At 43.4% G+C, this 24777-nt stretch overlaps 1 protein-coding gene across 1 annotated transcript; it reads right to left on the bottom strand.

Annotated features, from left to right (window-relative positions):
* Positions 1–102: 102 nt before the first annotated feature.
* phldb1a (pleckstrin homology-like domain, family B, member 1a) lies at positions 103–24299 on the bottom strand. Its single transcript, XM_079283873.1, has 25 exons — positions 24135–24299; positions 22238–22336; positions 21738–21861; positions 21073–21243; positions 19400–19525; positions 17043–18118; positions 13137–13373; positions 12911–13042; positions 12618–12755; positions 11947–12075; positions 10796–10951; positions 10586–10696; positions 10377–10466; positions 10119–10247; positions 9542–9664; positions 9191–9349; positions 8849–8989; positions 8115–8210; positions 7951–8029; positions 7629–7773; positions 7179–7269; positions 5853–5999; positions 4862–5081; positions 1595–1680; positions 103–1064 (listed from the first exon to the last, which is right to left on the bottom strand). Exons 1-25 carry the CDS (start codon positions 24147–24149, stop codon positions 924–926), a joined length of 4161 nt encoding a protein of 1386 aa, XP_079139999.1. The 5' UTR covers positions 24150–24299; the 3' UTR covers positions 103–923.
* Between the last annotated feature and the right edge of the window lie 478 nt (positions 24300–24777).

The raw sequence follows: 24777 nt of genomic DNA on the forward strand, positions 1-24777 counted from the left end.
TACAGCCGCATGTCCTCAGTTTAACCAATTTGTCAGCAACAAACGAGTTAATTAGACAAACAAACAGACAGATACGTCGTATATTTTTATTTATTACATGTACGTGGTAGTTTTACAATTTCATTATAGGACTATAATTTATGAAATTTGTTAAAATACTTATAGAAGGTTTTCATTGACATATTTATGTGAAATACAGACACATTAATGTCGTGTTATATGCCTGAATAAAACAATATATAACACAATATATAGAGTGATATTAACATTTGTGTTGTAAAAATCTGACAAAACATTACATAAAGTATTTGGCTCCAAGTAACGTTTAATTGAATAAGTGACATATGACTTTTAAAATGTTTTTAGAATATTTGCGACGAAGCTCTGTTAACTCTTTAGTGTTTTGAAATATCAAGAGATTATTTTTTTTCATCTGAGAAAGAAAAGCACAACTGTATCAAAAAAGGCAGCGATTCGAGTGAAAACACTGCATGCATAGATCGGCTTCAAGGAGAACACAGTTTGAGCTTATATGAAGTAAGAAGTTCCTCCTGAAACCTCAAAAATGAGATTAACAATACGTTTTGGTAACTTTGAGAGCTCCCTTCATAGATCCATTGGCATGTTGCTCAAACTCTTTTCCTTCTCGTAGTGGCTGAAAGATAAATACAACTCGTGAATTCTGTAAAATGGACCTCTGTCATTGCTAAGCCCTCATTTGCCCGCAGGCCTCAGGCTTTCTACGAGAGCCCCAGATAGTTAATCTCTTCAAACGTCCATCCGTTTACACACCATCGGGGGGCCACGTGTCTCGTATTTCCGCTCCGGCTCCGGCAGGTATAGCAGCACAGGTTGGCTTGCAGGCGTCCGTGTTGTGCTCGCTTAGTCCCTGTCGTCCTCCAGATCTGTCCCCCATGGTCCCCTCAGCTCATGAACTGTGTGTAGCCCTCGGCGCCCGTTACTATGACATCCATCCAGATCCTCATGGCCTCCGGGGACGGGGCCACCATGTAGTAGAGGCGGTCGTGGGTTTTCACACAGAAGGTCAAAGACGGGTTTGGGCTCTGGAGGATACCGGAGAGAAAGGGGAGACTTTTCAGACTGCGAGCTGCACCTGTTGCATCTTTTTCCTCAGAGGAAATTGGCAGAAATACAAAATATATAATCGCATAAAATAACGTTCGGATGGTCTGTTTCAACCTTTTTTATTGCCTGTATCAGAATGCACTTATAATATGACAAAACCAATTCAATTTAAGAAGACAATTTAACAACTTAATCCAGTCTAATATGGATGCATCTAAAAATAACTCCCAATTGAAAACATTCCCATTTTTATGTATGATGAACTTCTGACAATATTGTCACAGTTGTGAGTGACTGTAAAAATATAATCAACCATTATAGTACAAAAACAAATCATACATGTGGTTGAAATAAAGTTTATTATAGGGAAATGTTAAGAGAAACATAAACCCTTCAGATTGTATTCCTCTACGTTCATTGATACATTTAAAACTAATAAACATCTATTTCAAACATTATAAAATCGCGGACAAAGTTCTGAATGATAAGAAATGTAAATGTGGATTACCTTGGTGGCACTGCGTAGGTGATCGTAATAAACCTCTTCAATCGCCTGAAAGTAAATGAGTCCTTTCAGCTTGGTCTCATGCTTGTCTGAGAGGAGAAAACGGGAAAAAACAAATTCAGAAACATTACATTATGCCTTTTACTGATGCAAGACCTCTGTCAGCCCAAGCAGTGCAATCAGCCAGTGATGTGGCGATACATTTCATGTTTGTCTTTGGTCAGATAATAAACGGCAGTCTTTTTATTCTATTGTCAAATATTTCTTACACACCTGTAGATCCTAGATAGATGGTCACAAAAAATATTTTATTTTACAATATTCTATCTGAAAACATGTGGCCTTTTTTTGATGACATTAAAGCCATTTTACTCTAAAAAAAAATTCAATTTGAAACAACCAAATAAACTACACTTTTCCTTGTGCCCCTAAAATATCCATTTAGAAATAATTCTTTCAAAAAAGTAAAATAAAAACCGAAGCACAAAAACACATTTTTTTGTCAAACAAGGTAGACAGAAAATGCAAACCCATGCCGAGTGGATCGAGTGTCGTGTGAGGACAATAATGGTGAGTACCAGCAGAGAGTAAAAGTTGTTCATTCGAGTAATTTATCCAAGATCCCCACATGTGATGAGCCATTATCTCTTTTTTTTAAATTTCCTCCGAAAGCAAAACCTCTTTATTTTTGGACAGAGGTCCTTCTGCCTCTTCTATCAGCAATAACTTGAATGAAAACTCGCAGGTCGAAGCAGTTCAATTGCGTTGAGGATTGTTAGTTGTGACTTTAAAGAGACATTTTGTATCGTTTCATAAATATTATTTTTTAAACTTCCACGAAAGATAGAATCATGCCATAAAATAAGCTTGTAAGTAAAACAGAGGAACTTAAATCTGGAGAAAGCAGACACAACAAAGCAGAAAGGTGTTAACTCTTTTTTCCCAGCAACACATAATCCATGAATAGGTATGAGCCGCACTGTGTCACAGTAAAAGTTCATTAAAAGTGCAAGTCTATTTCAAGCTATGCCTGAAGTCTTTACCGTCCTATTAATTTGACTTGTTTTCTTCAGTCGTACTTTCTGGATTGTCTTTGTGGGTTTTTTTCAGCCTTTTCCCTGCTGGCGAGGTTCACGACTTGAGATCTTTTGTGAATCTTAAAAAGAAATGCCTCTCTCTTGTGTATCAGATCAGCTCAACAATTTCCCTTCCAGCAGGTCAGACCTTGTGTCCGGTGCTATAGATTGCTGTTCTCTTCTCGCAGAATATCTTCGAGCGTGTTAAAGTCACTCCATACCGAGGAGTTAGTTGTTTCAGGGAAACCTGCGGATGAAGCTCAACGGACGCAGTCGTTGGACTGATGGGTTTCTCTAGTTCGGGGCTAAACTGTAGGCATTTAAGTTTCCTCACGTCTAAGATCAATTTTCTTCAAATGAAATTGGTTCAAAGAGTTTCTGGATTCTACTCTTGTTCAAATAAACAGCGGCCTTTTTTTGTGTCTTCCGTGCACACTGGAGCGCCCGACTAAGAAAAAAACATCCAGCAACAATTAAAGGCAATCTTTTGAAATACATCTGACACTTTCTCCTTTTTAGTCAAATCTGCTTAGTAATGAGATAAATGTTTTTGAAATGTGAGTTTCGTTTTATTAGTCACGAACAAGCCAGGAGCTAGCCTCCTCCCCAAGAAAAACACATCTAGAGAAAGTATTGCATCTTATTTCATCACCATCATCACCATCATCTTCGTCAGGAGTAAGGGGGTGAAAAGGCTAGGCAAGTGAGTGAGAGAGAGAGAGAGAGCGAGAGAGAGAGGAGCAAAGAGAACAGGGGCCACGGTAATGAAAATATACCTGGGTTCTATTTTCAACTTGATTGTAAAATAATGCCTCAAAAAACACGCTCATGAATTATTCAGAAAACTAACTGCTCTCGTTTCAAATTCAGGGGGACAGTCTGATAGACGCAAATTACAAACTGACTGTTAACACACAAGAACGAGGCGGGAAATTCCACTTAGTGCAGCTTTAATTAGTGTTTGGTTCCAGATGAATAAACGCCGGTCGGGACAGAAGTCGGGTTTTAGTAAAAAGAAGGAAAAAAGAGAGCAAAGTGTACGTTTCTCAGAAGAGCCCCGGCACCGCTGCCGGGTGAACTGAATAAATCAGGTCCTGGCTTGACGCGCAGCGACTCTCCAACATAAAGTTCTGAGTTCACGAATACCACAGACGAGTGGGCTCTTATGTGAGCAAACCGGTTTGACCACTTTAACCTTCTGTAAACGAGGCCTGAGCCTTGAATTGAACAAGCCAAGCAGAACTTGAACATATTGGGATCCTGCTGGTGCGGAGGGCACTGTAGTCTTTAACAAAGGCTGTAACTTTTAGGCCCCAAAGTTGCTCTTTTGTTTAATTTTCAGATTTTAAAATGGACTTTGACAGACAGTGTCATTGTGTTTTTTTTTCTTTATTTCTGGTGTATTGTCTACCTAGCGTATCAGGGGTAAATCAGTCTGTTTTTACTATTTCCATTCTGATGATGACCCTGTGAGGTTGAAACTGGTCAGCATTCCAACCAATGAGCCAAATATAATACAACTCCTCTCCTGGCTTTGCGTCAGACTTTTCTTTTCTGCGATCAGTTGTTTCATCTTCTAGAGCTCCTTAATGGTTCCCTGTATTTACTGCATGTGGAACTAAGTGAGCTCTTGGCTTCTTCATCTCTCTTAGTATTTGCAAATGTTGAACTTCGCCATGTACTCGGTAATAGTACCAGTGTGTACTCCTATAGTGACAGGTTCACTTTAAAAGTTCCCCTTACCAACTCTGAACTGGAAAAGACTGGTTTCTAGTACTCCTCATCACTCAAATGACCTGCAACCTTAAACCTTAAAGTTATAGACGCTCGTTCCTCTGTGGATATATTTTCATATCGTTGTGTGTGTTGAGAGTTGAGAACCACTTTGACCGACAACCATAGGAGATAACTGAGTTGGTGCAGGTTGTGCTGTGTTCTACTGCTCATGTATGACTCGTGAATATAGCGCCGTAGAGACCTGGTGTTGTGTGGTCGATGTTAAGTATTGTAGAATAAAATGAGCTCCTGCTAACTCGCTAGCTCTCTCCACCTACACCAACCACGTTACAAGGTCTCTCTTGCAAAAGATATCTTGATATCAGTGAGACTTCCTGAGGAAATAAAGCTGAACTAACGAATCGCCAGTAACAATTCAACAAATATACCCCACGATGAGATGTCGTTGTATCCTCACCCGCGTAATAGCAGATGTTCCTCTTGATGCGGTCAAAAACGAACCAGCGTTTCTTCCACGACTTGATTTTGCCGCCCATCTTCACCAGGTGGCCCTTGCACATCTTCTCTGTGAGGTTGACGAAGGCGCAGGTGTCTATGCTGTGGCCGGACGACTCCACGTGGGCTCGCAGGTCAAACTCCTCCTTGCGGTTCGGGAGATAGCGCGTCATTGGACGGGCCTGTGGAGAAAATGCTGCGTGATGCTTCATTGCTGCTGACCAAGTGGTGTGAGTCACAGTGCAGAGTGTTACTGTACAAGGTTGCGTTTGAGTCTCAGGTCAAGTCATAAAGGATTCATATTTCCAGTGAGTCAAATCTCAGGACAGCCAAGTTAAAGCCTATTTTCTTTTGTGACTACAAACTGTGTCCGTCTGCTGTTTGGTGCTGAGCAGGTATAGTGGGCAGTGGGTGTTTAGAGCTTTGTGTGAGGAAACAGCTGCCTGCCTGAGCGGTGAGAGTGAACCCGAACGGTGAGCTAAAAGATGCTAAAAATCTTTTGAGCTGCAAAGTCCGGTAATAACACGCTGTGGGTTTGTCACCAGCAGCGGCCTCTTTCACATTACCCATATAGTTATTTGATGTATGATATAAGAATGTCATTTGAAAATGTTTAATTGTAACAGCTTCAAATAGGACTCCAGCAGAACAGGGTGCATTTGTACTTGGCGATTAGAGGATATTTGTTTACGTACTTATACCACAGACAACTGGTAATTAAACAAACGCTGCCAAGATTAAAGCTTTAATTATGTGGACATTATATCCCCCCCCCCTCTCCCCAATCCATTTTTCTCTCTGTTCTTCCTCTCACCCTCCCCTCCATTCTCTCCCTTCCTTGACAATCTTTGATCTTCCCGTGTTCCCAGCCTCTCTTTATTGTCTCGCCTCTCATCCTCTTCCCCAAGTCTCCCGTCCCCTCCTCTCTCATCTCCTCCCGCTGCTCCACTGACCTGGGAGAAGTGCTTCTCTCTCATCTTCACCTCCTCCTCCACCAGCCTCAGCCTGTGGGCCGTCTCGTCCTGAAGCCTCCTCTCGGCCTCCTCGCGCCTCCTCCGCTCCTCCTCCAACATCTGCCGCCGAGCCTGCACCTCCCTCTCCTGGGAGCGTCGGGAGAGGAGACAGAGGAACAGATGGAGAGGAGAAAAATAACAGGGGCAAAAGGGAGTCGGGGAGAATATGTAAATGGTAGGCAAATATTGCAATACAAAGTCAGCGACTGTCAGAGGAGGCTCGTGAGAATTCAGGTCCCAATCCAGGGTTTTGTAAAATATATCCCTCAAGTCTGGGTAAGCTTTGCTGATGTAAAATGATCCTTGGCAGCTTTCAGATACTTACATACAGGTCTACTTTGTTTCAACATGTAGAAATAATACAAAGGTAAACAAACTACTTACAACATCATTTCACCACACCTTGAGCTGAGTGACTCACTTTTGTATCTATTAAACAGGAGAAACATGAGACTCCTGCGAGAATTCAAAGGTTTTGCTCATCTACTTTCTGGGGAATTAGTACATTCCGATGAAGTATTTCATACAAATTGTGAGTTTATTGCATTGAACTTTGATTATTTCTCATTTGCATACATTTGCCATATAGATATACTGTATATTGAAATCTATGATTTTATCGATAAGGCCTTTCCTTAATGCCAGCAGCAAAATGTGTGGCCATAAAATAATCTCATCTAATGTTTTTAATATTTGCCAGAAACATAAATATTACTTTTAAGTGTGGACGAGTGAGGGTACATTTTATACTCTCCTCTGAAACCAGCTTAAATATGTTCTACTCGTTACACCAGAGGTGAGGCACGGACATCAGTGTTAGCAGTTGACACTAGGGCTGCAACTAACGACAATTTTCATTATTGATTAATCAGTAAGCTGTTTTGTTTATAAAATGTTTAAAAAGGAGTGAAGAATGGGCAAAGAAATATCCCACAGCCCAGAGGATGCATTCAAACTACTTATTTTATTGGACCAACGGTCCAAAACTCAAAGATATTCAGTGTACCATCATATATGAAAGAAAAGCAGCAAATCTTCACATTTTAAAAACTGGAACTATTAAATTCGTGGCGTTTTTGCTTGGCTAAAAAATGGCTAAAATGATTTATAGATTATCAAAATAGCTGCTGATAGATTTTCTGTTTATTGAGTAGTTGACTAATCGTGTTGAAATATGAAATGAGTGGTGGAAGTGATGGGATAACTGATGATAAGTGATAACAGACCAGTACAACAGAACTCTGCAGCACTAAAGTTCGAACTCACTCGGTTCTCCATCAGTCTGGCTTTCTCCTGCTGCGCCTCCTTTAACATCTTCTCCATCTCCTCTATCCTCTGGGCCTCTAACCCGGAGGCACTACAACACACAGGGAAGGAGCGTCTGATGACACAGCCACGACTACACTTTGGATGAAAAACAGAAAACACACACACACACGTGTGTGGAAACCAAACACTGGCGGCAGTGAGAGATGGAGGAGGCGAGGTTTCCTCCACCAACACCAAACGGAGCCTTTGAATCCTGAACTTCACGAAAACACTGAAAACTTGGTTGGCATGGCAACAGCCAGTGTGCTATAGTCACGGGCGCACACATGTAACAAAAAAACATGTTGTCACGGGAACAGAGAGCAGTGACCCTTCTCCTGGGAGACGGGGGCAGACTTGAGTGTTCCCATGGAAACAGAGCCGATTGCTCATTTTCCAGTCTCTCACCTTTCGGGGGTACAGGCGGAGTTGCCAGTGGAGACGCTGGTCTCCGTGCTGTTTGAGCTCTCCAGGCTCAGGGTGTCGTACGCTTGGCTGCCACTCCGCGGCGCCTGATGATGCAGGATGGAGTGATGGACTGTCGGAGGCAGATCTGTGGGAGCGGAGACGGCTGTCACAGACTCACAGTGCCCTCTGCTGACACTGTCAACTCATTGCTACTGGTTATAATCACATCCAAAAGCATGTTAAACTAAGGAGACTGGTGGTATCCATTCCCCCAGACGTATGTTCTGAGTGGTGGCCCAGGTGTGCTGAAGGAATCACGTACCTTTGCTCTGCAGAGCCAACTTTCTCCTGGAGTCCATGTCTAATGGCTGTGACATCTCTCTCAGCATTAACTGTAACCCCTGAAAAACACATCGAAAGTATCACATGTGTAGCTGCAGAGAAGATTTGCTTTACAATTTCCATGTGTTGAACGGATGTGCCCACCTTGGTGGATGCATTTTTCTCATGAGCAGCACTGGGGTGGGGCAGTGTCCATGATGCTGTCTGCGCAACCTCACCGTCTGATTTGGACTTCAATAGCTGAGAGAAGAACGACAGATCGATTTGGAGAGGAAGTTTATGTGCTTTACCTCTTCTACTTGTTTGTCCTAATGTGGAAGACATTTGTTTGTGGGGTTTTGACTTGCTGTGCACATCTGGGCAGTGGTGGGAAGTATATTTACACATGTACTGTACTTAATTTTAGGTTTTTGTACTTTACACAAGTATTTAAATGTTCTGCTACTTTCTACTCCACTACATTCATACCTGGTCTTTTTCTGTTTCTCACATCTTCAGCTGAGCCCAACATTGAACGTCATTATTTGTGTATATGGAGCACTCTTTAATTTATTAGACTTCCTTTTCCAGCTTGCAATGTTTCTTTTTTTTGCAGGAAGTTATAACATGCTTTACTTCATGCTTTCAGGATAAAGAACCCAACTGATGATAAGCACAATATTAGCATCGGTCAGCGACAAATCAAAGCAAAGTTCCTGAAATTCAAGAAATACTGCCCTGTCTTGTTTAACCCACTACGCCTCCAAGTCATACAAATATGGACAGTCTGAGTGAGGATCGCCTGGATTCAGAGGCTCAGGACAGTGTGTTGGCAATGCAATGTGGCCTGCTGTTAGTGCCCTTTAGCAACACACAGCGAGAAAGAGTGGATCATTTACCTGACTGTGTCTGCGTGTGGAAAAAGACTTTGCAGGCAGTGGTGGTGGAAATGACTGAGGCTCTCCAGCGGCCATGATGTCCTGGTACCAGCGCTCCAGGTTAATAGGAGGCATTGCATTCCTGCTCAGCTCAGGCTGGCTCTGAGGTGATGAAAAGCATCCAGCCAAAGAGAGGAGAGGGGAGCAGCGCAGCACCAGCATCAGTGACAGAAGCAGGTAGGAAAGATACACACGAAACAGTCCTCGCAGCAATAGTAATTGTTCAGTGGATGGTGGCAGTGTCGGAAAAAATTGAAATGGGGTCGTCTGTTTTTAAAAGCCAGTTTAGAGAGAATAACAAACCTGCGCAGAGAGAAAGGAGGAAGGACCACATGCAGCTGAGTGGCACGAGAAGGTGGATTCAGAGGAGGCGAGTTGGAATGATGGGATAGAGGAAGAAGAGGAAGCGTCAACTCTCTGCATCCCGAAGATCTGACTTAACTGACTGACTGTGATGTACTCCTTCACGCACACACACACACACATTTACAGAACAGGTAGAGAGAAGAAAGAGGAAACATACGTTAAGAAGCCTGAATATTTAAGAAGGATCATTTGAGATATTGCAAATGTGCGTAGGTGGGTTCAGTGTTTAGTAGGCTGACGAGTCAGAGGAACAGAGGGTATGGCAGAGAGCAGGCGGGGGGTGTCTACCTCACATGGCAGAGCCGGACCTACAGCGAAGGAGAGGCAGTGGAGAGCAGCAGGAGAGGAAGAGTGAGGTTGCATAGCAGCATTTCCATACATCCTATAGACATCAGCGAGCCTGAGGTACTCCTGCAGCGACAGCCAGAACACAGGGATAAGAAGGAAGCAGGCGGTAATAGTCGACACTTAAAAAGTCATGCAGAGACGCACAAAGCAAACACGTGGGCATCACAACTCCCTCGGTCTCCATCTTTGAAATTAACATGGATGGCAGTAACGTTACAGTTTAATCAGCCCAAAGGTCATCTTCCACGTTTTTTTTTTTTGTTTGTTTTATTTTGCATCATCTACTGCTTTAATTCTAGATAGTGTAACCCTACAAGTTGGAGAATGTAGCAACCTCAAACAAACACAATATACATAGAAAGGCAGGAACTTTACCCAACAACAAACAAACTGCAAGCTTGTGAGTATTTGCTAACCCAACAACATGCTCGTTTTTTAATATTGTAGAAACGGCAGCACAGGCATTTATTAGCCATTTGTTAAGTGTTGTTACACAGAGGATTTTGTCGAGGATTACCTCTTGTGGCCTGACAGGATAAAGTTCAGGGGAGGGCATGTGAGAGGAGGAGAAGGATGCAGAGGAGGGACAGGGGCGATGAGGAGGACCGTCCTGAACCAGGTCAAGTTCGCTGATGTGTAGAAATTCCTGTTTAAAAAGTTCATTTAAGTTAAAACTAAATCCACTTGAAAGGAGGTGTTTGTTGTTGTTGTACTCCTCCTCTAGCTTAGTAACCACAGATGGTTGTGAGATCGCATCTCACATGTTCCTGCTCACCTCTTTCATGCTGCTGTTGGGCTTTGGGAAGTTTCTCCCTCCTGTCACGGTGTGGTACCTCGTCTCCAGGGCACACAACCTGTCTTGCTCCTAAAAGGCAAAACCAGCATGGACATAGAGGCGCTTTCACAGCTTGCCATGCATCTCTATCATGAATTAATAAATACATGCCTCCTGCAGGACGGGTTTATTAACGGTGAAAGGCTAACCTTGTGTAGCAGCTGCAGAGCCACCGTCCTGTCCTGAGCCATCCTCTCACAGTCATAAGCCGCCTGTAACCCCAGCTGCTTCACCTGTGCTTCCATAGCGGCCACCTTCTCCTGCAAATCAAACCTGGATGTCACGCTGACATAAAATCTCAAGTCGGTGATCGTATTTTACACACATATACGTATTTTCTGCTACAACGGCGTCCGCACCTTCCTCTTGGCCACACTGCAGTGATACTCGGCTCGCTCTTGGTGAAGCTGTGAGCTTTGAGTCTCCTTCTTCTCCTCCAGGCTGCTCTCCTCCTCCAGCTGGCAGAACTCCAGCTCCTCAAACTGCTTGGTCCCAGACTCCAGAGCTTCAGCTGTCTGTCCGTGTACAGATACACATGCAGGTTATTCACACTGTTTGAAGTCAGTCAGACAGAGATATCAAATGATATGACTTTCAAAATTTGGGTTCTTATTGTTAACAAAATCCCATAAAAAGACCAAAACCAACAGTGATTAACTATTGTTTGTGTATCCAAAGCTGGATATATCCTATTAGCTTTCCCTGTGATGAACACAGGCATTGCTGCTGTAAATACTCACGACCACATATTTATCCACAGTTGAAAATAGTCCCCATCCAAAGCAGTTTACTCCTTTTTGAGTAACGTTTTGCGAAAAACTACAGGACTCAATTGTTGCAGATTGAAAACCCCTTTGCCTTCTTAAAAAATGTATCTAAATTTGCTGAGGTTGCTGATGGTTTCTTCTGGCTGGAGAGGTCGGAAAGTATTGAGGGACGGACTGACACGTTCTTGGTTTTGGCATTTTCATGGGATCAGTTCACAATGAGAATGAGAATGTATACAAAATACCAGCCTTGTCCTTTAATGTCCACGATGAAGTAGTCAAAATGTTATACCATTAAATCTGACAATAATCTGCCTGTAATCATGAACTGTGCATATGTGAATTGGATCATTCATGGTAAAAGGCATGCAATTTGTTTTAGAGCAGAGCTGTTAATGACATTATTAATTATTACTAATTGCATTTGACATTTCAAGCATCCAGAATGAGGGGAGAGCAGAGATTAAGCAACAGTCTAAAAGAGCTGCTGGAGCAGCAAAAGCGTTGCTTACTGTTTAGTTACACTTATAACCTTATATATATATATTTTAGATAATGAGGGGCAACAGTAGAAAAAAAAGAGGAAACTGCACAGTCGGCACACTTATGAGTAGCTCTGAGTGCTTCAAAACCGAGTCAGCGTTATGTCTGCGGCCGTTTCTTGTGCGGCTCATACACAACTGTGGTATTTGGCATATCATAACTCACTGTTGCCAGCCAGTGGGCTGCGTGAGAACACTGACCCTGCTGAGCTGCTCCTGTAACTGTTCCCTTAGAGACAAGGGGCACTTATCAAACTGCCTCTTCAGCTCATTGTACTCATTCCTCTGCTTTTCCAGGGCCTTCCGCTCAGCCGACACATTAGCCCTCCCCTAAAAACACATAGAAACACACACGATTGGGTCCGCATTCACACACACACACACACACACACCACCCCAGGGAGAATAAAATCACAGATAACTCAAATCCATGCAGCCAAGCTAACAGGCCAGAGCAGTTAGAGTATTAAAGGGTTGAAGCAGAAGTTAGGTTAGCAAGTGTGTTAAGAGGTCGCAATGCTCCACACGTTGTTAAAATGGGAGCAAAATAAACAGGTACATGCAGATCTGAATCAATATTTTAGTGTTGGTCACATCCAGCTGAAAGCCTCATACATGTAAGGAAGATTTCCACTGTTTTCTGTCTGTTTAAAAAGCTTTAAAAGCTTCAAAGAGAAGACAGTTTGTGCTTTGTGTTTTAGGACAGACAGCTAATGGATAAGCAGTGCATGTCAGTTGAGATCTGAGAAAAAGATACGCAGTTCAAACGCAGATGTTCAGGAACATTCACGTGCAAACTGCACTTAGAAGACCAATGGCTGTAAGCAAGCCGACAGCATTTACTGTATTGTTTTTTTTCCCTGGGTGCCCACCTTGTCCTTCTCTCTCTGGGTGGCCTTGTCCAGCTGGCTGAGTTTGAGCTGCAGCTGAGAGATGATTTCATTTTCAGCCTCCACCTGCTCCTGCTCGGCCCGCCTCTCTGCCTGCAGCAGGGCCTGCTCCATCTCCACCTAGAGACAAACATGGAGTCAGAATCTGCGAACCACCTGTCAAGCTCACTAAATAGTTCAAGGTGAAACAGCTCCCACTCTTCTCACTTTGAGAGTTGATCTAAGAGCCTACAAGCTAAATGTGTGTGTGTGTGTGTGTGTGTGTGTGTGTTGACCTCCTGTTTGGTCTCTTGTAGCTGCAGCTCCAGTTCACTGACTCTGTGCTTCAAGTCATCAACCCTGGCCAAGATCCTGCTCCTCTCCTCCTCCATGTAGACCTGCTCCTGACCGGCTAACAGCTCTTCACACTGAGGGAACATATAAAACAACTTTGTTTTAAGATGTTTTAAAACTTAAAACCAGACGTAATCCAATGCATGCCTTCCCGAATGTGTTTATTACCTCTTGGTGTGTGCTCTCTGTGCTGCTGGACTCCTCTCTCTGGGTTTCCTCATCGTTCTCTCGCAGCCTCTGGGGTCTGTCTACTCCCTGAAGGGACATCCCCCCCGCTGCGGCCGAGCAGGTTGCTCTGGCGCCCCCCAGCAGCCCGCTTCTCACCACCTCAGCCAGCTCCGCAGCACTGTCCTCGTGATTAAAATCCGCACACAGATGGAGGATGGTCTCCAGCCTCTGTCGCTCCTACAGAAGAGATGTGAGACGTAAGTGGGCCTGTCCTACATTATAGATCGTATTGCAGATAAGCTGCAAGTGTCCTTGTGTGACATTGTCCCATTTAGGCAGCTGTCCCTCAGCCACTGGCACGGGACAACTGTAACCTGATAGCAGGAGGGCCGAAGCTGATGTACTTTGTCTGTTGGGAGGGGGCTCATAGTAAAACCAAAGTTGTTTATGAGAACAGAATCTGATCAGAAGCATCAATGTAAGACACTGGCGCGTTTTGGTTGCACTACACCAGTTGCCATTTTGTTTTTTTAGGCTTTCAATGTTGCTCTTTTTTTAGATTTGTCTCGTCACCGTGTTTTGTATTTCTTTGCTATGCCACATGGTTTCAGCTTGTGGCCAGTCTTCTGGCTCCCATCACTCCAAACAATGAGATGTTTGCTTTGATCTACCAGAATAGCGCAGAATGTGAAACAATAATTGGGAATCTGGCACAACTGGGAATTGTGCCTATTGTTGTGTCCACAACCACCAGGATGCTTTTGTCTGCTATTTAAATGATTCAGGCTCTTGAAATAACCACGTGAATTCTGTCATAGGCATTTACTTTATCGGCAAGATTTACACCTTAGACACTTTTGACTTAAACTTAAACTGGCAGGTTTACAAATAAAATATGGGCGTACAAATAGAAATATAAAGCTACAATGAACCAAATATTTTGATTTGACTTTTAACCATTAGCATTTAAAGCAAAAGTTCAACATTTTGAGAAATATGCTCATTTGCTTTCTTGCAGAGCGTTAGATGAGAAGGTCGATACCACCCTCATATATATGTCTGTAAAACGTAAGCTACAGCTAGCAGCTGGTTAGCTTAGCTTAGCTCAAAGACTGGAAACATGGGGAAACAGTCTGGCTCCATCTGAAGGTTAAAAAAATCTGCCAACCAGCATTTGTATTAATGTATCACGATAGAAATCTTCTCAATTAACCAGAACCTCAACAATAGAAATATTTGCACTCTGTTGCAAACCCACAGTTTGGCCTCCTCTCAGTGGAATTGATGCTAAAATTAACTTTTCAATCCCTTCCTCTCTAGCTATGCCCTTTACTTTTGCTGAGAGGTAAACTGCAGCATGGGCTTTTTAAAGTGCAGCAATATCAATGTATGTAGGTTGGGTTCAGTAAAGTCAGACAACAAAATCCTGCATGGCTGTGCCAACTGTGCTAAGAGAGCAGTGTGCCAAATGTCGTGCATTCATTCCTCTCTTTGTCTCTCTCATCTATAGGTCTACAGTTGATCTGTTTTGTGTGCTTCTTTCAAGGTTGCGGAACTAAACAAACCATGAACGTAGTCAGGGACCCCAAACTCACATCAGCTGGTTTATCATTCAATGCATTTTATGTAGGAATACAAACCATTTAAACACAACTGCAACATAAACAACTGGAAGCATAGAGGCTGCAAGACTCATAATGCAGGTCCACTTAAAGTACTTTTTTTCTTAAAAGCGACATTTTGGTAAATGTACTTAGCTTTCTTCCAGAGGGTTAGATAAGAAGATCGATACCACTCGCATGTCTGTCAATAACTATGAAGCTAACATCACATCTAGGAGAGTTAGCTTAGCTTCACAGACTGGAAACAACTAGTACCTCTAAATCTCATTAATTACCACATTGAACATCATTAGTTTATTCCGTGGTCCAAATTTTACACTTTTTGTCCAGTCTTTCTGCTACGCTGCGTACACTATAAAACGCAGATCGGCAGAGATCTTTTCCAGACGTGGTTTGTGTGCGAGTAATTGCAGAATTGCGGCAGTGTATGGTTGATTGCGTGCAGCGTAATGTCTCAGGGAGACATCAATTATTGTTTCAATGTATGTTTTAAATCTCCTTTACTTTTTACTACTGAATTTTATTTCTTACACTGTTTCTTTAATTGTTTTTAAATCTCCTTTTCTTTTGCCTTATGTTTTGATGCTTTTAATGGTTTTATGTGAAGCACTTTGAATTACCTTGTTGTTGAAATGTGCTATACAAATAAACTTGCCTTGCCTTGCCTTACGCTAACCGTCTCCTTGCTCTCTCTTCAAAGTAAAATGTAATTTTTACACATATTTTTGTGAGTATTAAACAACTGGCATATACAGTGTTAATAAGGGGTGTTGATTAACTGTTTGCCTCTCCTTCCAGTCTCCATGCTAAGCTAAGCTAACCATCTCCTGGCTCTGTTTTTAAACTTACTGGACGGACTGGTATCAGTCTTCTTATTTAACACTCAGCATGAAAGTGAATATGCAAATTTTCCAAAATGTCAAACCATTCCTTTAATGTTTAAAGGTGCCTTGATATCATTAAGTTCTGAAGCTCTACATTTGTCCTGTGGGACGTTAATGAAGTAATTTACTGTTTAATGTGTCAACAAGCAACTTTTTTCACACAGTAGTGATCTACATTCACGTGTGTCCTATTTGTGTGCAGGTGTGCACATATTCCATCATAGATACACATACAGTAAGCCTTATTATCATCATTTACCAGCAACATAACATAGCCGCAAATCACTGGAACCCTCAGCCAACAGTAAACAAATCTCAAAATATAAATTTACAGCTAGATAGTTGTATGTCTTATGAATGCAGCATAATATCAAAGCTTGGAAGAAATTCCAAATATGGATCACAAGCAAAAACACTAATCAACAATTTCTACGGCCAAGAAATATCCGCTGTTTTTCTACTAATGTATTAGAGATTAAATGATCTATACAGAGTGGATGACTCAACACAAACACGGACCATACTGTATCCGCAGCAGTCCAACCCTTATCAGTACAACTCAGATGCATGTTGTCGGTAACTCTTATTTGTTACCAGAAACCTTTTGGTTCCTGAAATAGTCTGTGGACATGAAGGGGCGGGAACCCCCACCCCCTCCTCTCCCTATGGTCCCTTCAGCTGTCAGAAGCAGGCTGGGAGTGGGTGTTGGGTGTGGACTCAGGATGGATAACAAGTATGCAGACTACGATCTAGCGTGGGTACGAATAAGAAAGAGCCTTCAGTCGAGCGTCGAAAGTGAACGCCACTCTTCCTTTTGATAAATAAATTGAGCCATATGCAGCCTCGCCCTCCGCTCTGGACCTTAAGACCGGTGGAGGAATGTTCACCCCGTCTTAGTCGGGCCACATGGGCTGACGATGCCAGTAATGCTCTGGGGAGATGAGCTCATGGATGTATGCCAGGGGATTTAGACAAGATATCTGAATGCAGACATGGAGTCTGCCAAGCCAGCGGTCTCAGCACCCTCACTTAACTGTCACATGTGTTTGTTCCTCTGTGCCTGCCTGGATGTTTAATGTTTCTTTTTTAAAAGATGTTGTTTTGCTAACAGTTTGTACGCCCGGATACAGCTGTGGCTCTACCTGTCAGCTTGTTTTGAAGATTTTCACCTAATTGGCCAAAAAAAAGATCATAGCAGATTTTAAGTACATACAAATTCCGCCGGTCCACAGGATATAGAATAAACAAACAGTCATAGACAAACCGGAGCAGCAAATGTTTTCTTTATGACTTCATGAGCGACATTCACACCAGCATCGTGATTGGGACTCAACCTATCGTGGTGAAATTACTTTCTACGATCACATCTGCCGTGAAGTCACATCCAAAATATCACTTACCAGTTTCTCCATTTCCTGCTCACGCAGACGCTCCTCTCTCTGCCAGCGGTGGTATTCCAGCAACTCGTCCGCATTGTCACTGATCTCAGAGATGCTGTTTTTGCGTTCGCGGATATAGGGTTTCACAAGACTCTGTTCTTTGCTCGAGGATCCTGTCATGTTCATGCAGGAGGTCTTTCTTTTGCTACGAGGGCTAGCAAGAGGAGATAAACCAGACAGAGAACCCAGGCCTGACATGATGGCACTTCCCGGGCCAGACCTTAACTGCCTGCCTCCAGACTCCTTCTCCAGCCCAGAGAATGAAGATGGGCCCTGGGCATACATTGCCCTCACGGCTTCTTCTTTTGAAGTAGTTGTGAGTTTGAGGTGGCCCTGGGGTCCCTCTGGAACGGGTTTAACGGTGAAGCCCTGTGAGGCGAGGGAGGAAGCCGAGCCCTGCAATCCCGGAGTCTCTCTGCTGGACATGTAAGGGCTGAGAGGACGAAGCTCTCTCAGGCTGGTGGACCCGATCGGCTCTGGAGTCCTGAGCCTTTGAGGGACTTCAACATGAGAGAGGTGCTGGTCTCGCATAGGACTTGGGGATCTCTTCTGTAGGGAAGAACCTCTTACTCGAGGGTTGGATGGAGCCGTTGGGGAAAATTTGACTGGGCCCTGTCCTGACCCCCCGGTTGGGGGTGTGGGGCTTGACGTGGCCTCTGCTCTTGTGCTTCTAAGAAGATTTGGGCTCTCCTGGGTCCACTGAACACCACTAGTAGCGCTTGAAGCCACAGAGAGTGAGGTCCGTGGATGGGGGACAGGAGTGTGGTTGGTATGAGCAGACCGCGATGGTACTGGAGGGGTTTTGTTGCCGAGGTCCTGGCCCAGAAAGCTGCTGCTGTTTTCATAAATGGAGTCCTCGGTCATGGAGCCGTTTCTCCCAATGAGCATGTTCGGAGGAAATGGCTGAGGAATAGGCTGTTTACCAGATCCAGCCTTCAGCACCAAAGAGTCCTGGAGGTTCTTTGCTATGTTGCTGATTTTGGAGTCGCCGTTGCTTGAAAACGATCGATGGTTCCCGTTCAGGACACTTTGAGAGTCTGCACAGGGAGACAGAAACACTTGTGAATGAGCATTCCTGTTGGCTAAGAGGACACTCTAAAAGGCAGTTGCAAAAACACAGATAAACAAACACAGCTGGAGGGATCTGTCCTGTGTTGTCTTTGCCTACTGACAGCCACCACACAGTCATTGTTTAGGACAAAAGGGGTCGCACTTAAAAGGACAACTACACATGCCTGAACATACACATTGTCCCGATTGCCCACTTTAAATAGTGATAAAAGTCTTGGGGCCCATGTTTTCCTGTATGAACCAAACCCAGCAGTCGGGATGGTGTACTCCTCAGTTGTGTTGCAATCCTACAGGGATCTGAAGCTGCTAAATATAAAAGCTGCAGCGGTCTACCTCATTGAGAGCAGATGAAATCAGGGCCTGGTCAGGAAAGAGTGGGCCATACACACAGGGCAGGGTGTGGTGGCTCTTACTGCACAGTTCAAGCACTGACAGACGAACCAATAAGGTCAGAGGAGAATGGATTCCAAATATCATCCACAGCACGAGGCCAAAGTCAAAGCAGCTAACGGGACAGAACAATATAACATCATCTGAATGTAACTGTGAAAAGAAAGGTTACAACAATCCTCAATCACAATGGGGTCACACCTTTAGCGAAAAACCACAGAATGAAATGAACTAGATCACAATGTAGGCCAATGATAATTAGCCCTGAACAAGCTATTTATGCATCCTGTCGAGATTAATGACCAATGCTGCAGTCAGACTTCAAGACCAATTGTGCCGCAGATATAAAAATCAAGAGCTGATGAAGCCGGTATTACATCTGAGTAGCAGAAAGAAAATACAACTTCCTTTTTTAAATCTTTTGACATGAGAATGTAAGTTTAATGTCAAAGTCAGTTCTGAGTTTAAAGTAAAAATGTTCTTTCTTTATCATGCTTACTATGTCATCTATTTAACCATTTGTTAGGACGTAAGCCTTAAAACATGGATAGTTTTAACAGCTAATCATGTACAATATGTCATCATACCCAAGGTCTCTTAATTACAGATGTACGATGGTTCAGCATTAACCAGAAGTTTTTGATTTGTACATTATGGTAAAAGAATCACGACTAAGAATACCTACTGAAGAAACTGTACAACCCTCATACATACCAGCGTTTTCTGGGTCCCTGATTAGTTATTATTACTAACTGCATGCATGCATGAGTATGACCACAACCTCTCCGACTGACTCACAGGAACTGTACAATCTGATGCTAGGTGTTGTGTAATTATCAAAGCAAAGGGTCTCCTACCTGTAGGGTGAGCTCTTATGGTGCTCAGTCCTTGGCTCCCTCCAGGCAGCATGCTCTTCATCCTCAGGGCCTCCTCTGGATGGTTGAAGCGGAAAAAGACAGACTGACCAAAGCACAGCATGCACCCTGCCAGGAGAGGAGACCGTGTGGGTAAAAGCTGTCAGTGATGAGTTCGTTAACAACTTCAAGCAGAAAAAGCATTGACACCAACATAAACACACTGCTTTAAAATATTGAACTGACTAATTAACTGTGCTTTTTTTCATATTTAGTAACTATTAGTAACTTCAGATTTTAATTTAAATGGCTATAACTAACTAAATATGTCTATAACGGCCACAGTACAACGCCTAAGTTTATACAAACAATTTCATAATACACATCGTCAATACAGTAGGAGGTGTGAGCATAAAGACCGATTTTTCTGTAAGATTAATTTTAACGTGAATGTACACAACACTGCAGCTTGACATTTGATAAAAACAGGTTGATCGAAGAGTGAGAGCAGGTGGTAATCCAGCATGAGAGAAGAAACAGTCCTTTAGTGTGGCACAGACATGGCAAAGAGCTCAACATTTCTACTATTGTTGTTATTTTGTCCCCTACTCGATTAGAGGAAGTGTATTGGCAGTTTACCATACATCATTAAACGGACTAGTTGAACTCACGTGTAATTAACCAGTAAGTGAAATCAACTCCTTCCCCTGCATTTCCTCTCTGGTGGCTTTCAAGAATGCCCGATATATTCCCTGAGAGTCAAACGCTGAAGTTTCCTTTCCAGTTCTCGACATTCCACAAGGAGTTTAATATTTATCTCATCCTTCAAAGTGTAGTCAAAGGTCCACATGGCTGCAATATTGTTCTGTATGATAGAAATGAAGCAGTTTCCTCCATTCCTGGGTTGTTTTATTCAGAATTCCATGAGTCCTTTGAATGAAGCCTGAAGTATTCTTGTTCAGCAGCTGCTGCCTCCACACACACCGGCTGATTACCCGGCTTCAAATGACATGCTGGTGTAGTTGCTGGCTTGGATCCCATGGAGAGGGGACTGAGGGGGGCGGGACTGCTATGCCTTTTTTTATGGCAAGTAGGCATGTTACTGGAAGGACATGGGACTGTTTTGTTTTTGTAAAGCTAGGCATTGTTATCGTCCACCTTGCTTTCAGTGAATTGAAAACTCATCAGAACCCAGTTTATGTATGAGTATGAAATACAAGTCGTCTGACTGTACATCAACGTGATTTCATAGATAACTAAAGTTCTACAGCCAATAGTTTGAGCTAAATGCTAACATCGGCATGCTAACATCGGAAGCAGGTGTGATGTTTACCATAATCATCATCTTAGCTTAGCATAAAGCGTGCTAACATTTGCTAATTGCACTAATGACAGAGTACAGCTGAGACTGATGGGAAACTCATTAGTTTTACTATTAGAACATTGACATGATGATGACGCTTGATGAAAATGTGACGGATTCCCCAAAGTTATTTGACTTCCAGTGAAACATGCCAACCTAAAGATAAAAAGTCAGGGCATTAGTGAGGAAATTAGGATGGATAGTCTCATCTACACGACTGTCCTACACAATCATCTGCTTGGTGTCATTTTTGTGTTTGTTTAGAAACGGCTTTAACACCAACAATCATCTCTTAAGCCTGTGACAGAGCTACCTTGTGTCAGGCGAAAGGGTTTGGTGATGGGAAGGCCATCTACAGAGCACTGGTTTCCACATGGGTACAAGGTGATGCTGTCTGCTCGGTTTTCAATGTAGCAGTGCTGAGCTGCGATGCCGTGGCCCTGCAGAGGGATGTCTGTCGCCCCGCTGCCCAGTGTGGTTCTCCCTGCAACAGGAGAAAACATTTTCTCAGCGTCAGTTACAGGAACACGATGTGGACATGTGAATACTTCTGTGAAGTATTCTTGGGTACAGTTCGAAGTACGGGTGTCATTTCAGGTGCAAACAATAACATAGATTACAGAGCCTGTCAGTACAGAGATGTCTGAGCTTCACAGACTGTCGATTACCTGTAGATTTCTCCTCTTACACGTTAGTCACGTTAACAGGGTAATGGTGCAGCATGACTAGGCAATTTAACAACAAGCTCTCAATGAGGGTTCTAATGTCCTATTCAACAAGGACATTAAGATATCTGTGAAATAATTGGTGCATAACTTAAATGAGAAAATATATCATTTTAAACACACAAACATACACTCCGAATCACACGCACACACACACACACACACACACACACACACACACACACACACACACACACACACACACACACACACACACACACACACACACACACACACACACACAGGTGTTCACCTTCCAGCAGAGGTAGCAAGGTGATGGCGGTGCTTAAGCGTCCACTCCCCAAACTAACCAGGTGGGGGCGCTCTGCCTGGACTTTCAGGGACTTGCCTGTGTCAATCAGGTCTAAAGGTGTGCTCTGACAAAACAAAATCAATAAAAAAGACCCATTATTTTATGATTCTAAAACTCAGTTACTTTCTACACACAGCATATTGATTTTAGACTTCTTAACACACAGTATCTGTCTGCAAATGGATGACTGAACATGGTATAATTCCAATAACACAGCATAGAAATGATAAGGTAGATTTTTCTATTGTTACTGCAAGCACGGATCTGTTTTGTTGATTTTGTTGTAAAACACTTTTAAGTCCTTCCACAAATCATTCACTCCTCACTTATATTGAGTAACAAGCTGACTCACAGCAGACATATAATAGTAATAAAGTCAGTTTCTCATGATTTAGCACCCCAGTTCTATCAACTAAATCGTGATTTGATAAATAACTCACCTGTAAGACCTGATGTGTCTGTCTCCCATGTTCCACTTTATTCCTGCTCACCCGCTCCATCTCGTCTGGACCGTCAGAATTATCTGACACATGAAGATCCTGAAGCAGAGAGAGAGAGAGAGAGAGAGAGAGAGAGAGAGCAGGGCATGAATGGGAGCTCTGGGAATACTGCTAGTTGTACTACAATGAGAACAGTGCTTTCCATAGCAACCTCCTGCCCCACTTGTAAGCCCATGTGACCAAACCATTGTACTGGGTAACTGTTTCACCAGACAAAATGATCCCTGTACAAGTTGTATGCCTCAATCTAAGAGAGATTACTGGTTTCCCACATTTGACAACAGCCTGCGACTGTGCGAGTATCATCACAGTTGTACTTTTGAGACGCAGCACACGGTATGAATGAGCTCTGCAGGTCCCTCACACATCAGGGGTCTGATCACCGCTCACCTGGCCCACAATGAGTCACTGTGACTCACATACACATCTTACAAACACACACACACATGTTTGCAGACAGATGCTGCAGATTTGATCCAGCTGTCTGCTCATCGCGGCTCACATGAGACGAGAGGGAAACAGGACCAGACGGACCTCAAACAATCACACGCAGACACATAGGCTACGCAGCCCAGATGACTCACCATGTTTTTCGACTAAAAGCCGCGTCTCTCGCTGTCGCCCACATGGGTTGCTTGTCCTGGCAACAATTTAGTATCAGCTCAGCATTCCAAGCCAAACTGAAATAGACACAACTGCCTACTATCTAGTGTCTGTTGTGTCTACCATGACCAAACTTAAATTGCTGTCGTGTTTGACTGTTGACATTTCAAAGGAGATCTCTTTACTTTAATGATCTGTCTGAAACTGAGGTTTCTGGCACTCTACTGGAGGAACGAACGCCATCTTTCCAAAAGATATTCCTGTATTGATGGCGGTGGTGGAGTAAGGTGTCTGACTGGGTTGACTATAAGGTAATAGTATATGATTCACATTGCGTTCATAAACCGCTCAATAATCTGTTTCTCATTGATTCAGCTTTTTCCTTTGATTTCACACCTTTCTGTAGGTCAGGAAATGACCACATCAGCCCATTCGCACACCAACACATGACTGTTGCATGAAAGGCAAATGCCTGGGCTCTTTGTCGCGCCATGCTGACATCACCGTTCAAGTCAAATTCTTGAAAAAACAAAGAAGAATTTGCCAAAAACCACCCACAGCTGCCGTGCTCCCACTTTAACCCCGGCTGAGACAACAGGGCGTTCTATCCGCGTCTGATGTCACTGCGGACGAAGCCGCCGCATGAAACCACACATGTCTGACAATCACGTCCAGTGTGTGGGTCTCGGAGGACCCAGTGGCACGGAGAACAGACCGTCCCCTCTGTTCACCGCTGACACTGGACCCCTCACGCCTCTGCTGTCAGCCCACTGGCTGTCAACACTGGCCCTCTTTGAGCCACGCAGTCAGACACAGGACAGGACAGTGGGCAGGGTAATGTCTCTCTGGCTGTCTGACTCACACACACACACACGTGCACACATGTAATCCCGCTCCCACAAGCCTCAGTGATTGAACGTACACACCCAGGCCAGAGAATAGTTTCAGTGCTTGCAAATGCAGGGCCTTGCACTGTAACCTGTGATTATGGGGGCAGTTATGCCCTTCAGAGTTGAGCTTCTGAAAATAGACACCGCCAACCACACGGTCTGGGCTGCTGCTTTTAAAGAGAAATGATTTCTGCTCAGAGCGAACACTGACAAAATCGACATTTAACATGATGAATAAAATTAAATGGAGTGTTATTTGTATCAAGAATGATATAAAAACAAAACAGGCAGAACACAAGTTACAAACACAACAGTGCTGCAAACACAGTCAACAGTTTACTTACTTCACTGACGGGCATGCAGCTCTTACCATAACTCTACTCTTACAGAGTCCAGACAACAGCTAGATCCATGGGTTTGTCTGAAGTGTATTTATCCACAGAGCAGCGTCTACATAATTGTTTCAGTCTTGCTCCGAGCTTTCTTTATTCACTCACTGAGTTCTTCTATTTCCCTCCTCCCAACCCCTTCTCCTCCCTGAGAGCAGAGTTACAGAGGGGGAACCCGGCATCGGCACTGCCCTCTAAAATGTGTTATTACATCTCACTAAATTACATGGTTTTTTTTGTTGACTTCCTTTCTCTTTCCTTTTTTGGCAGATAAACCCTATGAGGAAAGAAAATTAACTCTATATTAAGAGAGGCGTTGGTGTCAAAGTCCAGATCCTCCTCAGAGAGTCCCTGAGATGTATTCCCTCCTACAGGATTTCCATTGATTGAAAGATCAGCTGGACCACACCAGATGATCAGAGGAGGAGGCTGGAGACCAGACCTCTTCAATGCCGTGAGCCTCCTTAGCTTTGTCTATTGGTTAAGCAGGTGTTAAGAGTCTGATCCAGGGAGGAAATACAACGTGGTGTAGGAGTAGGAGATTTAAAGGACCTTGTGTCCTCTGGCTTCCTGCTCTGTGCCACTGGTGTAACAAACT

This window comes from Melanostigma gelatinosum (assembly GCF_949748355.1).
Source record: "Melanostigma gelatinosum genome assembly, chromosome: 14".
NCBI classification, from domain to species: Eukaryota; Metazoa; Chordata; class Actinopteri; order Perciformes; family Zoarcidae; genus Melanostigma; species Melanostigma gelatinosum.

Excerpts from the sequence above, each read along its gene's own strand:
- phldb1a (XM_079283873.1), bottom strand. Across the intron at positions 13,043-13,136 it reads CAGAGAGCACACACCAAGAG|TGTGAAGAGCTGTTAGCCGG; the intron begins GTAATAAACACA and ends ATGTTCCCTCAG. Across the intron at positions 10,697-10,795 it reads GCAGTGTGGCCAAGAGGAAG|GAGAAGGTGGCCGCTATGGA; the intron begins GTGCGGACGCCG and ends TTTGATTTGCAG.